Source organism: Carcharhinus amblyrhynchos, unplaced genomic scaffold (assembly GCF_965287045.1).
Source record: "Carcharhinus amblyrhynchos unplaced genomic scaffold, sCarAmb.v2.hapA scaffold_37, whole genome shotgun sequence".
Taxonomy (NCBI): Eukaryota; Metazoa; Chordata; class Chondrichthyes; order Carcharhiniformes; family Carcharhinidae; genus Carcharhinus; species Carcharhinus amblyrhynchos.
In genome coordinates this window covers 7,036,314-7,052,660 of record NW_027649778.1, presented here as the reverse complement: position 1 = coordinate 7,052,660, position 16,347 = coordinate 7,036,314, and the positions used below count along the sequence as shown (strand labels likewise).

Genomic DNA, 16,347 nt, shown 5'->3' with positions numbered 1-16,347 from the left:
GGATTGATTGGAAAATGAACTCTGATTAGTCGAAAGTGTTGCCACGGAAGACGCTGCAGAGAACTCAAGAACTCTTAAGCTTTTGTCATGCAACGTAAACTATTGCTTCATCAGAAATTTTGGCATTCTTGTGTCTGTCCTGAGGAGTCCAGAATGAAAAGCTTCAACAGCGTGTGATGACTTTCGCCAGGCAAATGAGGTTGGCCTGCTGGAGAATGAACTCCTTGTTAGTCCTCAATTAGGGAACCTCATGTTCCCTTTTTAAAGCAGGTGTGTAAGTCTCTCTGCCTGCTGAAGCAGGAAGCTTAACTGAGTGCACTGGGTTGTGTAATATATTGTGTAAATAAAGGAACACTGGTAACAGGACCTTTGCCTCTGGGGACTTGTTACAAGAATGTCCCTTACTTATCATGGTCCCTTCACATCTCATTCATTTGAAAGTTATGACCAAATTTGTGGTAGCAAGTGGGTAAAAAGTAAAATCTATTTATTAGTCACAAGTAAGCTTACATTAACACTGCAATGAAGTTACTGTGACATTCCCCTAGTCGCCACATTTCAGCGCCTGTTCGAGTACACTGAGGGGGAATTTAGCACAGCCAGTGCACCCTAACCTGCACATATCTGGAATGCTGGAGCACCCCAGAGGAAACCCATGCAGACATGGGGAGAACGTGCAAACTCCAAACTACACAACCCAGGACACTAAGGGGCAATTTTAGCATGGCCAATCAACCTAACGCACACATCTTTGGACTGTGGGAGGAAACCAGTGACCCAAACCAGGAATCGAACCTGGGTCCCTGGCGCTGTGAGGCAGCAGCGCTAACTCACTGTGCCACCATACCAGGTGTATACCTGTTTCCAATTTTTCTTCACTTCACGTTGCTTCTGGTCCTTGAAGTGACCTTAAATCTGTTACTGACCCTGGAGATGACTTTGCCTTATTGACTCTTAAATGATTTTGAACACCTCCAACTTTCGATTCACCAACCTACACTTTTTTTTAATTCACTTGCGGGTCATGGGTGTCGCTGGCTGGTCCAGCATTTATTGCCCATCCCTAGTTGCCCTTGGAGGGCAGTTGAGAGTCAACCCCGTTGCTGTGGCTCTGGAGTCACATGTAGGCCAGATCTCCTTCCCTAAAGGACATAGTGAACCAGATGGGTTTTTCCGACAATGGTTTCATGATCATCAGTAGATTCTTAATTACAGATTTTTCTAAAAAAATTGAATTCAAATTCCCGTGGTGGGATTCGAACTCGGGGTCATTAGCTGTTTCTCTGGATTAAATCATCTGGTGATAATATCACTGGGCCATCGCCTCCCCACCACATCCAAATTTCTCAACGGGAGCTGAAAAGCTGAGGATCCTGAATATTCGCCACGTAACCGGGGGCAAAGGTAGCACAGTGGTTAGCGCTGCTGCTTCACAGCTCCAGAGACATGGGTTCGATTCCCAGCTCTGTCTGTGTGGAGTTTGCACATTCTCCTTGTGTCTGTGTGGGTTTCCTCCGGGTGCTCCGGTTTCCTCCCACAGTCCAAAGATGTGCAGGTTAGGTTGATTGGCCATGCTAAAATTGCCCCTTAGTGTTCTGGGTTGTGTAGGTTAGAGGGATTCGTGGGTAAATGTGTGTGGATATAGGGGGTAGGGCCTGGGTGGGATTGTTGTCGGTGCAGACTCGATGGGCCAAAGGGCCTGTTTCTGCACTGTAGGGTTCCATGTTCTAAAGCGTTCTATAAACTGGAGGCCCAATCTGCAAAATGGCTGACTGGCAGCACAGAAGTCCATACCCCTCTTGAATCGCTCTTTGGCTTCTATTCTCTCCTTCCCGTCAAAATACCAGACAGTAATGGCGTACCTGAGGAGAGAGCGAATGAGTCGGTCGGTCAGACATATGATTAAATCTCACACCTCGTAGCCACACAGCATTGGGCGCATTGCAGCATTTGTTGCAGCATAGGGGGAGGCCATTCGGCCCATCGAGTCTGCACCAATTCTCTGAAAGAGCATCGTACACAAGCCCAAACCCCCTCCCCCCCAACCCCATTTCTGGCCTTGGGTGACCATCTGTGTGGCGTCTGCACGTTCTCCCCATGTCTACTTGGATTTCCTTCCACACTCCAAAGATATGCCTTTTAGGTGGATTGGCCATGCTAAATTGCCCCTTAGTGTCCAAAGATGTGCAGGTTAGTGGGATTGGCCATGCTAAATTGTCCATCGTGTCCAAACACGTGTCAGTTAGGTAGGCTGGCCATGTTAAATTGCCCTCATCAATGGGATTATCAGGATAAATACATGGGGTTACGTGGATAGAGCCTGGGTTTCACTGTTGTTGGTACAGAGCCGATGGGCCAAATGGCCTCCTTCTGTACTCTAGAGATTCTACGAGAACAACCTATTCTTCTGGCCCCCTTCTGAATACTGTAGGTTTGATCGCGACCCCCTCTCATTCGTCTGAACTGCTGAGGGTCGAGCAAAGGGTTTCAATTTGCTCAGCCTTGCTTCCCAGGAGGGGGTCTGGTTCCATTTTATCCCCCAGCCTCCAGGTTGAAGAGGTGGGGCCCACAGGAAGTAAGACAAAGCCTTACAATGGCCGACTGTTTACAAAGTCTAGCAGGTGGGCGGAAAGCCTCGAGGTTTAGTCGGCTGGGGGGGGGTGGGGGGCGGCGGGTGGAATCTGAGGGAAGGGTGGGGAGGATCCTGGTGCCAAGATGGCAGGGTAGTCACAGAGTCAGCTGTGACTCTACAATTCCGAAGAGTGTGTATATGGTTCCTTTATCAGGAGCTGCAACGTCCATCTGTCAGATTCCCACAGGGGAGTGACTGGGAAATTATATTTAGCTGGGAGCGATGTCTCCATCCCCTCCCTGCAGCCTCGCTGGGACACAGGAAAAAATACCTTTCCTGCTCTTAAAAGCAGGATGAGAACAGGAACACAGTTGCAGGGCGTGCCGACAGTGCAGGGGGAACGGATCCGCAGCGTGCGAGGAACCCTTCACAATCAGTGTAGCACAGTGATTAATACTCCTGTAAACCTGAACATCTCTTCCAAACACCGCACTCGCCTCATTTCCACCCCCCCCACCACCTCCGTTCAATGTGAAAGCGAACAGTCTCAGTTTCAGCGCCTTCTATTTCAAACTTACCCTTACCACAACAAGAGGACCATCCCAAAGAGCCCCAGAACCAATCAGTTACCTTTCAGCTGCATTCACTGTTGTTACGCAACAGATTTAAGCGCACAAAGATCCCAACAGCAGTACGATCATCGTTAATCTCAGGCAAGGACACCAGAGAGAATCCTCTACTCTCAAAGGGACATGGGACCTTTCACCCACCAGTACTGTACCCCAGTGTTATACAGTGACAGAGCCGTCCCCACCAGTACTGTACCCAGTGTTATACAGTGACAGACCCGTCCCCACCAGTACTGTACCCAGTGTTATACAGTGACAGACCCGTCCCCACCAGTACTGTACCCCAGTGTTATACAGTGACAGACCCGTCCCCACCAGTACTGTACCCCAGTGTTATACAGTGACAGACCCGTCCCCACCAGTACTGTACCCAGTGTTATACAGTGACAGACCCGTCCCCACCAGTACTGTACCCCAGTGTTATACAGTGACAGACCTGTCCCCACCAGTACTGTACCCCAGTGTTATAGTGACAGACCCGTCCCCACCAGTACTGTACCCCAGTGTTATACAGCGACAGACCCGTCCCCACCAGTACTGTACCCCAGTGTTATACAGTGACAGACCCGTCCCCACCAGTACTGTACCCCAGTGTTATACAGTGACAGACCCGTCCCCACCAGTACTGTACCCCAGTGTTATACAATGACAGACCCGTCCCCACCAGTACTGTACCCCAGTGTTATACAGTGACAGACCTGTCCCCACCAGTACTGTACCCCAGTGTTATACAGTGACAGACCCGTCCCCACCAGTACTGTACCCCAGTGTTATACAGTGACAGACCCGTCCCCACCAGTACTGTACCCCAGTGTTATACAATGACAGACCCGTCCCCACCAGTACTGTACCCCAGTGTTATACAGTGACAGACCCGTCCCCACCAGTACTGTACCCCAGTGTTATACAGTGACAGACCCGTCCCCACCAGTACTGTACCCCAGTGTTATACAGTGACAGACCCATCCCCACCAGTACTGTACCCCAGTGTTATACAGTGACAGACCCATCCCCACCAGTACTGTACCCCAGTGTTATACAATGACAGACCCGTCCCCACCAGTACTGTACCCCAGTGTTATACAGTGACAGACCTGTCCCCACCAGTACTGTACCCCAGTGTTATACAGCGACAGAATGTTCTCTCCCGATATCCCCACCAGTACTGTACCCCAGTGTTATACAGCGACAGAATGTTCTCTCCCGATACATTCCCCGTCTGGAATAATTACTGGGACCCTCGCTGCCCGGAATAATTACTGGGACCCTCGCTGCCCCCTCCTCACCTGGTTGCAAAGGCAGGTTTCACTTCGTGGGGATTCCTCCGATCCGACCAGAAAATTAATAATCTGTCAAATAAAGGTTCGATGTTCGCAACCTCCAAGCGATTTTCCGGAAAGATCTGCAACATTCCACCGTGGACCTGGGGGAAGACAGGGGCAAGAGGGTGAGGGAAGTGATACTGGGGGGAAAGCCCGCTTAGGGCTGCCCACTCTGCAGGAATCGAAGATCAATCTCCAGGAACGTGGGAGGAAACCGGGGCGCCCGGAGGAAACCCACGCAGACACGGGGTGAATGTGCAGACTCCACACAGACAGAGAACCCAAGCCGGGAATCGAACCCGGGTTCCTGGAGCGAGAGGCAGCAGTGCTAACCACTGTGCTACTGTGCCGTCCAAACGTGCATGTTAGGTGGCTTGGCCATGCTAAGTTGTCATGACGTGGAGATGCCGGCGTCGGACTGGGATAAACACAGTAAGAAGTCTGACAACACCAGGTTTAAGTCCAACCTAATCAGTAATCTGTAAACTGTCTGTGCTTTATATGCTCTGTCTGAGGCCAGAACTCTCCATTCACCTGACAAAGAGTTTAACCTCAAAAACTTGTGAATTTACTATCAAATAAATCAGCTGGACTTAAACCTGGTGTTGTCAGACTTCTTACCATGCTAAGTTGCCCCTTAGTGTCCCGGGATGTGTAGGTTGGAGGGTTTAGTGGGGTAAATACATGAGTTTACAGAGATAGGGACTGGTTGGGATTGTTGTCGGTGTGGGCTTGATGGGCTGAATGGCCTCCTTCTGCACTGTAAGGAAACTACGCTCAGTAATACAACACAGTTTGAACATTAACAATGCGGAAAGGACAGAGTGAATCCAATGCTACTTACGTTTATATCCCAGTCCCTGTTCAGGTAATAAATACATGTGACACAGCGCCCATCGCCATTTGGGTTGTCGATATGTCGGACGTACCCAGTGCCATGCCCAGGGTAGCATGCCACCATCGCCTGTGGAAAGAGAAAGGTTGTGGGTTAGTGACAAGACTGAAGCGTCCCACAGTAAAACAACCAACAGAGGAATCTGTCTGCATGAGTCTGCACTCATACAGCGTGTACACGCACACTGGAGACAGCGCCATCTTATTTTTCTTACACTGTGGAGTTCAGCTGTGTTCCTGTACAGCTACAGAGTGATCCTTACCCTGCTGAATAAACAGCGACTCTGTGCAGTTACACAATGAGTGATCCTTACCCTGCTGAATAAACAGCGACTGTATACAGTTACACAGTGAGTGATCCTTACCCTGCTGAATAAACAGCGACTCTGTGCAGTTACACAATGAGTGATCCTTATCCTGCTGAATAAACAGTGACTCTGTACGGTTACACAGTGAGTGATCCTTACCCTGCTGAACAAACAGTGACTCTGTACAGTTAATGATCTTTACACTAGGTGACGGGGCTAAAACAGGTCTCCCATTTAAGATGGAGGTGAGGATGACTTTATTCCTCTGAGTGTGGTCGGTCTTTGGAAATCTCAGAGAGCTGGGCGGTGGAATATACTCAAGGCTGGGTTAGACAGATATTTGATCATCAGGGGATATGGGGACGAAGGGGTGCGGTGAGGGACGCGGGGGCGAAGGGGTGCGGTGAGGGACGCGGGGACGAAGGGGTGCGGTGAGGGACGCGGGGACGAAGGGGTGCGGTGAGGGACGCGGGGACGCAGCGGGGGCGAAGGGGTGCGGTGAGGGACGCGGACGAAGGGGTGCGGTGAGGGACGCGGGGACGAAGGGGTGCGGTGAGGGACGCGGGGACGCAGGGGTGCGGTGAGGGACGCGGGGCCGCAGGGGTGCGGTGAGGGACGCGGGGACGAAGGGGTGCGGTGAGGGACGCGGGGACGAAGGGGTGCGGTGAGGGACGCGGGGACGCAGGGGTGCGGTGAGGGACGCGGGGACGCAGGGGTGCGGTGAGGGACGCGGGGACGCAGGGGTGCGGTGAGGGACGCGGGGACGCAGGGGTGCGGTGAGGGACGCGGGGACGCAGGGGTGCGGTGAGGACGCGGGGACGCAGGGGTGCGGTGAGGGACGCGGGGACGAAGGGGTGCGGTGAGGGACGCGGGGACGAAGGGGTGCGGTGAGGGACGCGGGGGACGAGGGGTGCGGGGAGGGACGCGGGGACGCAGGGGTGCGGGGAGGGACGCGGGGACGCAGGGGTGCGGGGAGGGACGCGGGGACGCAGGGGTGCGGGGAGGGACGCGGGGACGAAGGGGTGCGGGGAGGGACGCGGGGACGAAGGGGTGCGGGGAGGGACGCGGGGACGAAGGGGTGCGGGGAGGGACGCGGGGACGAAGGGGTGCGGGGAGGGACGCGGGGACGAAGGGGTGCGGGGAGGGACGCGGGGACGAAGGGGTGCGGGGAGGGACGCGGGGACGAAGGGGTGGCGGGGAGGGACGCGGGGACGAAGGGGTGCGGGGAGGGACGCGGGGACAAGGGTGCGGGGAGGGACGCGGGGACGAAGGTGCGGGGAGGGACGCGGGGACGAAGGGTGCGGGGAGGGACGCGGGGACGAAGGGGTGCGGGGAGGGACGCGGGGACGAAGGGGTGCGGGGAGGGACGCGGGGACGAAGGGGTGCGGGGAGGACGCGGGGACGGAAGGGGTGGGGGAGGACGCAGGGGACGAAGGGGTGCGGGGAGGGACGCGGGGACGAAGGGGTGCGGGGAGGGACGCGGGACGAAGGGGTGCGGGGAGGGACGCGGGGACGAAGGGGTGCGGGGAGGGACGCGGGGACGAAGGGGTGCGGGGAGGGACGCGGGGACGAAGGGGTGCGGGGAGGGACGCGGGGACGAAGGGGTGCGGGAGGGACGCGGGGACGAAGGGGTGCGGGAGGGACGCGGGGACGAAGGGGTGCGGGGAGGGACGCGGGGACGAAGGGGTGCGGGGAGGGACGCGGGGACAAGGGGTGGCGGGGGAGGGACGCGGGGACGAAGGGGTGCGGGGAGGGACGCGGGACGAAGGGGTGCGGGGAGGGACGCGGGGACGAAGGGGTGCGGGGAGGGACGCGGGGACGAAGGGGTGCGGGGAGGGACGCGGGGAGGAAGGGGTGCGGGGAGGGACGCGGGGACGAAGGGGTGCGGGGAGGGGACGCGGGGACGAAGGGGTGCGGGGAGGGACGCGGGGACGAAGGGGTGCGGGGAGGGACCGGGGACGAAGGGGTGCGGGGAGGGACGCGGGGACGAAGGGGTGCGGGGAGGGACGCGGGGACGAAGGGGTGCGGGGAGGGACGCGGGGACGAAGGGGTGCGGGGAGGGACGCGGGACGAAGGGGTGCGGGGAGGGACGCGGGGACGAAGGGGTGCGGGGAGGGACGCGGGACGAAGGGTGCGGGGAGGGACGCGGGGACGAAGGGGTGCGGGGAGGGACGCGGGGACGAAGGGGTGCGGGGAGGGACGCGGGGACGAAGGGGTGCGGGGAGGGACGCGGGGACGAAGGGGTGCGGGGAGGGACGCGGGGACGAAGGGGTGCGGGGAGGGACGCGGGGACGAAGGGGTGCGGGGGAGGGACGCGGGGACGAAGGGGTGCGGGGAGGGACGCGGGGACGAAGGGGTGCGGGGAGGGACGCGGGGACGAAGGGGTGCGGGGAGGGACGCGGGGACGAAGGGGTGCGGGGAGGGACGCGGGGACGAAGGGGTGCGGGAGGGACGCGGGGACGAAGGGGTGCGGGGAGGGACGCGGGGACGAAGGGGTGCGGGGAGGGACGCGGGACCGGGACAAGGGGTGCGGGGAGGGACGCGGGGACGAAGGGGTGCGGGGAGGGACGCGGGGACGAAGGGGTGCGGGGAGGGGACGCGGGACGAGAGGGGTGCGGAGGGACGCGGGGACGCAGGGGTGCGGGGAGGGACGCGGGGACGCAGGGGTGCGGTGAGGGACGCGGGGACGCAGGGGTGCGGTGAGGGACGCGGGGACGCAAGGGTGCGGTGAGGGACGCGGGGACGCAGGGGTGCGGTGAGGGACGTGACAGGAAAGTGGAGTTAAGGCCAGAATTCGATCAGCCATGGTCTTATCGAATGGTGAGGTCGGCTCGAAGGGCCAAACGGTTTACACCTGCTCCTATTTCTTTTATTTTGTATAAAGGAAACTATGCAAATATGCGCTCTGTCATCCACTAAACTCACACCCAAGAGCCGCACAACATCCTCCTCATTTTTGATCTTTGTACTGCTTGACACCACAGGCGAGCCGGTAAAGTCAATATATGGTGACCTTTTGCAAAGGACACAGAAACTAGAAGCAGGAGTAGGCCATTTGGCCCTTCAAGCCTGCTCCACCATTCACTTTGATCATGGCTGATCATCAAGTTCAACATCCCGATTCTCCCCCTCCCCCCGTCATATCCCTTTAGCCCCGAGAGCTGTATCTAATTCCTTCCTGAAATCACACCACGTTTTGGCCTCGACTACTTTCTGTGGGAGTGAATTCCACACGTTCACCACCCTCTGGGTGAAGAAATTTCTCCTCACCTCAGTCCCAAAAGGTTTTACCCTTTATCCTCAAACTATGACCCCTGGTTCTGGACTCCCCCACCACTCCCCCCCAACCACCACCACCACCACCACCATCAGGAACATCCTTTCTGAATCTACACTGTCTAACCCTCTTAGACTTTTATAAATTTCTATGAGATTCGCTCTCTTCTGAACTCCAGTGAATATAATCCTAATCGATTTAGTCTCTCCTCATATGACAGACCTGCCGTCCCAGGAATCAGCCTGGTAAACATTTGCTGACTCCCCTCCGCAGCAAAAGAGGAGGTCAGCTCTCCATTAAAAGCCTACGATGGTTCCATCATGACCCCAAACCGTTGACTGTGCCAGATTACCAATTAGCTCCTGAGCTGACTTCAACCCCTGACTTCTTTTAATCAGTTTGTGCCCTTGCCCCCCCCACATCCCATCTCGGTATTCGAGGGACCGAGGGCTCTGAGTATTCTCCTTCTCCGTACAAGGGTCATTTGATCAGGGCAAGAGTGGTAATATGCCAACAAATTATCCAGAGAGCGTCACGGTGCGTGTTCGAGTGGTTCGACATCACAAAAGGTCAGAGCCAAACAAAATACCTTGCGAAAGATTAATTGCCCCACACCCCCAACCCCCCCCCCATCACCACCACCCCACACACTGCAGTTACCGTGGTAACTGGGAGCCTTCCCATGCTCCGCTTCCCCCCAGGATAGAAAAGTAATAACTAAAAACGTCAAAGAAGGTACAAAGCACAGGAGTAGCACAGTGGTTAGCGCTGCTGCCTCACAGTGCCAGGGGCCCGGGTTCGATTCCCGGCTTGGGTCACTGTCTGTGTGGAGTTTCTACCCCCCCCCCCCCCCCCGGTGTCTGTGTGGGTTTCGTCCAGATGTTCCGGTTTCCTCCCACAGTCCGAAAGATGTGCTGGTCAGGGTGCATTGACTCGAACAGGCGGTGGGTAGACTGTGGCAAATAGGGGATTTTCGCAGTAACTTCATTGCACTGTTAATGTAATAATTGTTAATGTAATAACTGTTAATGTAATAAATAAAACTTTAAACGCCAAGTTAAAAAGAGACATCCATTGAGGAAAGTGGGAGCCCGCAGGCAGGGGAGGGTTAAGGATTAGAAAAGAGCGGCCTGAGCACAACAGCCAAGGCGCAGCCTACATTTTCCCCCGTGGCTGTGAGTCAGCCTCTTTTTTTTGCAGTTAGCCCCACCCTTACCGACTTTCAAAAAAAAAACTCCTCGACGGACAGGCCGCGAACAAAACAATGACTTGCTTTGCTATCACTTCTTATCAAGTCTGTCGGGCACCTCTTGGCTAATTCTCAGGCTTGGCAGCCAATATGGAGGCCTGAGGGGGCAGCCATTTTGTGAACGAAGAGATCCCCAGCAGCCAATTTGTCCATGAAAGTGGCCACACAAGTAGACAAGAGCGTTAACGAAGGTTTGCTTGCCTTTGTTGGACAGGGCACTGAGTACAAATGGACGTCATGTTGCAGCTTTATTAAACTTTGGTTAGGCCTCAAAGGAAGGATATGGAGGCTTTGAGGGGTGGGGAGGGGGGGGGGGGTTGTGGGGGAGTGGTGCGTGCAGAAAAGGTTTATCAGGATGCTGCCTGGATTAGGAGTTGTTGAGCTATAAGGAGAGGCTGGACAAATAAGAGTTGTTTTCTCTGGAGTGGATGAGGGAAAGTCTATAAAACTATGAGAGGCGCAGATAGGGTTGGCAATCAGAATATTTTCCCCCCACAGAGCTGAAACATTGAATACTGGGAGGCACGCGCTCAAGTTTATTTGTGTCACAAGTAGACTTAACACACTGCAATGAAGTTTCTGTGAAAATCCCCTAGTCGCCACACTCCGGCGCCTGTTCGGGTAATGCTGGGGGAGAATTTAGAACAGCCAATACACCCTAACCAGCACGTCTTTCGAACTGTGGGAGGAAACTGGAGCACTCGGAGGAAACCCACGCAGACACGGAGGAGAACGTGCAAACTCCGCACAGACAGTGACCCAAGCTGGGAATCAAACCCGGGTCCCTGGCGCAGTGAGGCAGCAGTGCTAACCAATCTGCCCCCGTGCTGCCCAAGGAGAGAGGGTGAAAATTCAAATTAGAGCATTAGGGGCAAGTTATTTTTAAACACAGAGGGCAGTAGGTGTCTGGAACATACTGCCAAGAGGTGGTGGTGGAGGCAGATACGATAGGGGTATTGAAGGGGCTTTTAGATCAGCACATGAATATGCGAGGAATAGAGATATAAGGAGCCAGGGCAGACAGAAGGGTAATTAGGGTCATGTCCACACAACATGGAGGGCTGCACTGTTCTATGTTCCAGCTCTTGTCAGCCTTTTTGGGGAGGAATGTCCAAGGGAGGGATTTTTGCCAGGACAAAGGGGCTCCTCTTTAAGCCAATGGAACTCAACTAAACAGCTGGGATCTCGGTTTGACGGCATGTCCGAGCAATGCAGAACATATCGCAGCTCCTCAACAGCCGAATGCTCCACACAAACCTCCTCCCACGTCTAATCATTTGTTATCAAGACTTATCAAAGAATTAATCTTGACTTTCCCAGGTGGCACAGTGGTTGGCACTGCTGCCTCACGGCGCCAGGAACCCGGGTTCGATTCCCCACCTCGGGTCACTGTCTGTGCAGAGTCTGCACGTTCTCCCTATGTCTGTGTGGGTTACTTCCGGGTACTCCAGTTTCCCCTCACACTCCAAAAATATGCAGGTTAGGGGGATTGGCCATGCTAAATTGCCCCCTAGTGTTATGGGGATTGTTGGGGTAAATTCACAGGGTTACATGGATAGGGCCTGGGTGGGATAGTGGTCGGTGCAGGCTTGATGGGCCAAATGGCCTCCTCCTGCACTGTAGGAATTCAATGATTCTGTAACCTCAGGCGGTTCATCACATCACTGGATACCCTGTGAAGCACCTTGGGTGTAACTTTATGTTGAAGAGGATTGTTGACATTGGTTGGTCTATCCATGGACAAGAACACAAGAAACAGGGGATACAATTTCTTCCCCCATGATTGTGAACACCTCCAATTATAATCTCCTTCATCGTCTCCTGCTCTGCCCAAGACTGCAAGAAAGATCACGAATGTAGCCCAGTCCATCACGCAAACCAGCCTCCTATCCGTTGACTCTGTCAACACTTGCAGTTACCTCAGCAAAGCAGCCGACATAATTAAGGACCCCATGCACCCCGGACATTCTCGCTTCTACTTTCTTCCATCGGGGAAAAGATACAAAAGTCTAAGGTCATGTACCAACCGACTCGAGAACAGCTTCTTCCCTACTGCTGTCAGACTTTTGAATGAACCTACCTTGCATTAAGTTGATCTTTCTCTACACCCGAGCTATGACTGTAACACTACATTCTGCACTCTCTCCTTTCCTTCTTCTCTATATACTCTATGAACAGTACGCTGTGTCCGTATAGCCACTATTGTCACTATATATTGTCACTATCACAATACATGTGACAATAATAAATCAATAAACCTGGAATGAGTGGATTTAGATTTATTATTTTCACTATATGCCGGATATAGTGGGTTTCCTCCGAAAGACGTGCAGGTTAGGGTGTGTTGGCATCGCTAAATTCTCCCTCAGTGTATCCGAACAGAGTGTGGCGACTAGGGGATTTTCACAGTGACTTCATTGCAGTGTTAACGTAAGCTGAGTTATGATGCTAATAAAATAAATGAACTGGATACAAACAAAAGCTTCTCCCAGTCCCTCCTCCCGGCACCATTCCTCACCTTTGTCCTGCCGTTGATCATGTAATTCCCCAGCCTTCCAGCGCTGTAGAGGATCAGTTCATCAATCCTGGCCATCAGGAGGCCAATGTTGGTACAGGATTGCTCTTTGCCATCCACCCAGGCAATCTTGTCTCCACGAATGCTGCTGGTGGGTATGCTAAGGGGGCTAACCACTTTGCCATCCATCAAGGTGCCATTCTGATGGAGGTTCAGCACTTCCAGGAGAACTCTGTTGCCCAACCCCTCGCCCAGAAAATTGTCTTTGATGCAGATGCCGTAGCAGTTCATGCAGGGCACGATGTAGTTGTTGACCAGCTCCTGTGTCTGCAGTCTCAGCCGCATGTCTTGCGTTGTCCTGCCCATTGCAGTAGCGCCCAGGCACCCCGCGGGCACCACGTTCTCATCCTCCTCCTTCTTCCGCTTGGCATCCTTGGCAGGGCAGGCTCCCTCGCCGTGCCCATTCATCAAGACGCCAGGGCTATCCGCATTCTCTAGCCTCTTGCGCTTGGGGCAGGCCTGGGGGTCTCCCCCGTCGCCCTGTGGGCCATCCCCTCCCTGCCAGGGGCACGGGGCCGGCCATGGCCTCTCCAAGGCTCTCCTCTGGCAGTTACCGCCTGCAACCTCCTGACTGGTGGAGAGGGGACCGAGGATGGGGTCGAGGGTGAGCGGGAGATCCCCAGGCAGGCGGTGGGGAGGGTGGCTCCGTGCACCCGTGACCTGCATGGTGCCAAGAGGAACTGCAGCTATTTGGGATCCGGGGGATACTGTAACCATTTGGGATCCGCGAGATACTGTAATCACTTGGGATCCGCGAGATAAAGTATCTATTTGGGATCCAGGAGATACTGTAACCATTTGGGATCCTGTAACTATTTGGGATCTGGGGGATATGGTATCTATTGGGGACCCAGGGGTTAGTGTAACCATTTGGGATCCTGTAACCATTTCAGATCCCAGAGATACTGTATCTGTTTGGGATCTGGGAGATACTGTAACCATTTGGGATCCAGGGGTTACCGTGACCATTTGGGATCTGGGAGATACTGTAACCATTTGGGATCCGGAGGTTACTGTAACCATTTGGGATCCAGTAACTATTTGAGATCTAGAGGCTACTGTAACCATCTGGGATCCAGGGGATACTGTAATCATTTGGGATCTGGGGGATCCTGTAACCATCTGGGATCCGGGGGTTACCACAACCATTTGGGATCTGGGAGATACTGTAACCATTTGAGATCCAGGGGATCCAGTAACCATTTGGGATCCGGGGGTTACCGCAATCATTTGGGATCTGGGGGTTACCGTAACCATTTGGGATCCGGGGGTTACCGTAACCATTTGGGATCCGGGGGTTACTGTAACCATTTGGGATCCGGGGGTTACCGTAACCATTGGGGATCCTCTATCTATTTGGGATCCGGGGGTTAGTGTAATCATTTGGGATCCTGGGGTTACTGTAACCATTTGGGATACTGTATCTATTTGGGATCTGGGGGGTACTGTAACCATTTGGGATACTGTATCTATTTGGGATCTGGGGGGTACTGTAACCATTTGGGATCCTGTAACTATTTGGGATCCAGGAGATACTGTATCTATTTGGGATACTGTATCTATTTGGGATCCAGGGGATACTGTAACCATTGGGGATCTGGGGGATACTGTATCTATCTGGGAAGGGGGATTCCCTCCCCCGGACCCCGGGGCCAGGCTATCCCCCGGCAGGAGCCGGCAGGGGAGGCTGCGGGCAGCCGCTGGCCGAGTGCGGAGAGCCTCCAGCCCCATCCGCAGAGCGGCCGCGGCTGTGCTTGGGGCAGCGGGGCAGCTGGAGGCCGGCTCCGCAGTGCTCCTGCCGGGGTATGCCCTCAGCCGCTGGCGGCGCGGCTCCGCCATGCTCCGGCCTCAGGAGCCGGGGCCATGTCTCTGCGGGAGATTGCGGGCAATCTGCAATCTCATCCCCGCAAAGCCGCCCGCCCGCACCGTCTCATCCCCAGCGCTTCCCTCTCGCCTCTCGCACACTCCGCTCGCCGCCCGGCCGAGTGCAAAGGGCCGCCGCCTGCCCGGCCTTGCATTTAAGCCAGTGCACGCCTCCGGGGCTGCATTGGCCACAGGAAGAGTCGCTGAGCCCGCTCCCAAAGCCGCCACCTCTCCTTCTCCATCAGCCCGAGTGTCAGTGACACGTGCACAGCCGCCCCACGTGACCCGGTAAACACACCGCTCAAACTGGAGCAGCGCCGCGCCAGGCCGCCAGAGGGGGGCAGTGAGACACACAGCGCCCCTTGAAGGCACAGAGCCCGCTAGCACTGCTCTTAAAGGCACACAGCCCGCCAGCACTGCTCTTAAAGACACAGAGCCTGCCAGCAGTGCCTCTTAAAGGCACAGAGCCCGCCAGCACTGTTCTTAAAGGTGCAAAACCCTACCAGCAGTGCCTCTTAAAGATATACAGCCCAGCAGCATTGCTCTTAAAGACACACAATCCAGCAGCATTGCCTCTTAAAGGCACAGAGCTTGCTAGCACTGCTCTTAAAGGCACACAGCCCGGCTGTATTGCCTCTTAAAGACACACAGCCCACCAGCATTGCCTCTTAAAGGCACAGAACCCACTAACATTGCTCTTAAAGGCACGGAGCCCACCAATATTGCTTTTAAAAGCACAGAGATCAACAGCATTGTTCTTAAAGGCATCCCCTATTGTCTTGAATCATACAATCGCTCTTGAAAGAAGGCCAAAGATGTCCATAAAGGAGTGGCATAGTGGCACACTGTGCTGCCTCACAGTCATGATGTGGGTATGCCGGCGTTGGACTGGCGTAAACACAGTAAAAAGTCTGACAACACCAGGTTTTAGTCCAACCTATTTATCAAATATTATCAAATAAATAGGTTGGACTAAAACCTGGTGTTGTCAGACTTTTTACTGCCTCACAGTGCCAGGGACCTGGGTTCAATTCCAGCCTCAGGTCACTGTCGGTGCGGAGTTTGCACATTCTCCCCGTGCCTGTGTGGGTTTCCTCCAGGTGCTCCAGTTTCCTCCCACACTCCAAGGATGTGCGGGTTAGGTTGATTGGCTGTGCTAAATTGCCCCTTAGTGTCAGGGGGACTAGCTAGGGTAAATATATGGGGTTATGAGGATAGAGCTTGGGTGTGATTGTTGTCATGCAGGCTTGATGGGCCAAATGGCCTCCTTTTATACTGCAGATTGTATACTTCTATCCATATGCAGGTTAGATGGATTGTCTACGCTAAATTGCCCCTTAGGGTTGAATCCACCCAACCTGCACATCTTTGGACACTAAGGGACAATTTAGCATGGCCAATCCACCTAACCTACACATCTTTGGACACTAAGTGGCAATTTAGCATGGCCAATCCACCTAACCTGCACATTTTTGGATACTAAGTGGCAATTTACCATGGCCAATCCACCTAACCTACACATCTTTGGACACTAAGGGGCAATTTAGCATGGCCAATCCAACTAACCTACACATCTTTGGACACTAAGTGGCAATTTAACATGGCCAATCCACCTAACCTACACATCTTTGGACACTAAGGGGCAATTTAGCATGACC

General features: G+C 54.6%; 1 protein-coding gene across 1 annotated transcript; it reads right to left on the bottom strand.

Moving 5' to 3' along the window:
* Window positions 1-1,595: 1,595 nt before the first annotated feature.
* Window positions 1,596-14,944, bottom strand: egln2 (egl-9 family hypoxia-inducible factor 2). The gene is made up of 4 exons (XM_080218276.1): window positions 12,770-14,944; window positions 5,368-5,487; window positions 4,488-4,624; window positions 1,596-1,862 (listed from the first exon to the last, which is right to left on the bottom strand). The coding sequence occupies exons 1-4, from the start codon at window positions 14,663-14,665 to the stop codon at window positions 1,610-1,612; spliced, it is 2,406 nt and encodes an 801-aa protein (XP_080074402.1). The 5' UTR covers window positions 14,666-14,944; the 3' UTR covers window positions 1,596-1,609.
* Between the last annotated feature and the right edge of the window lie 1,403 nt (window positions 14,945-16,347).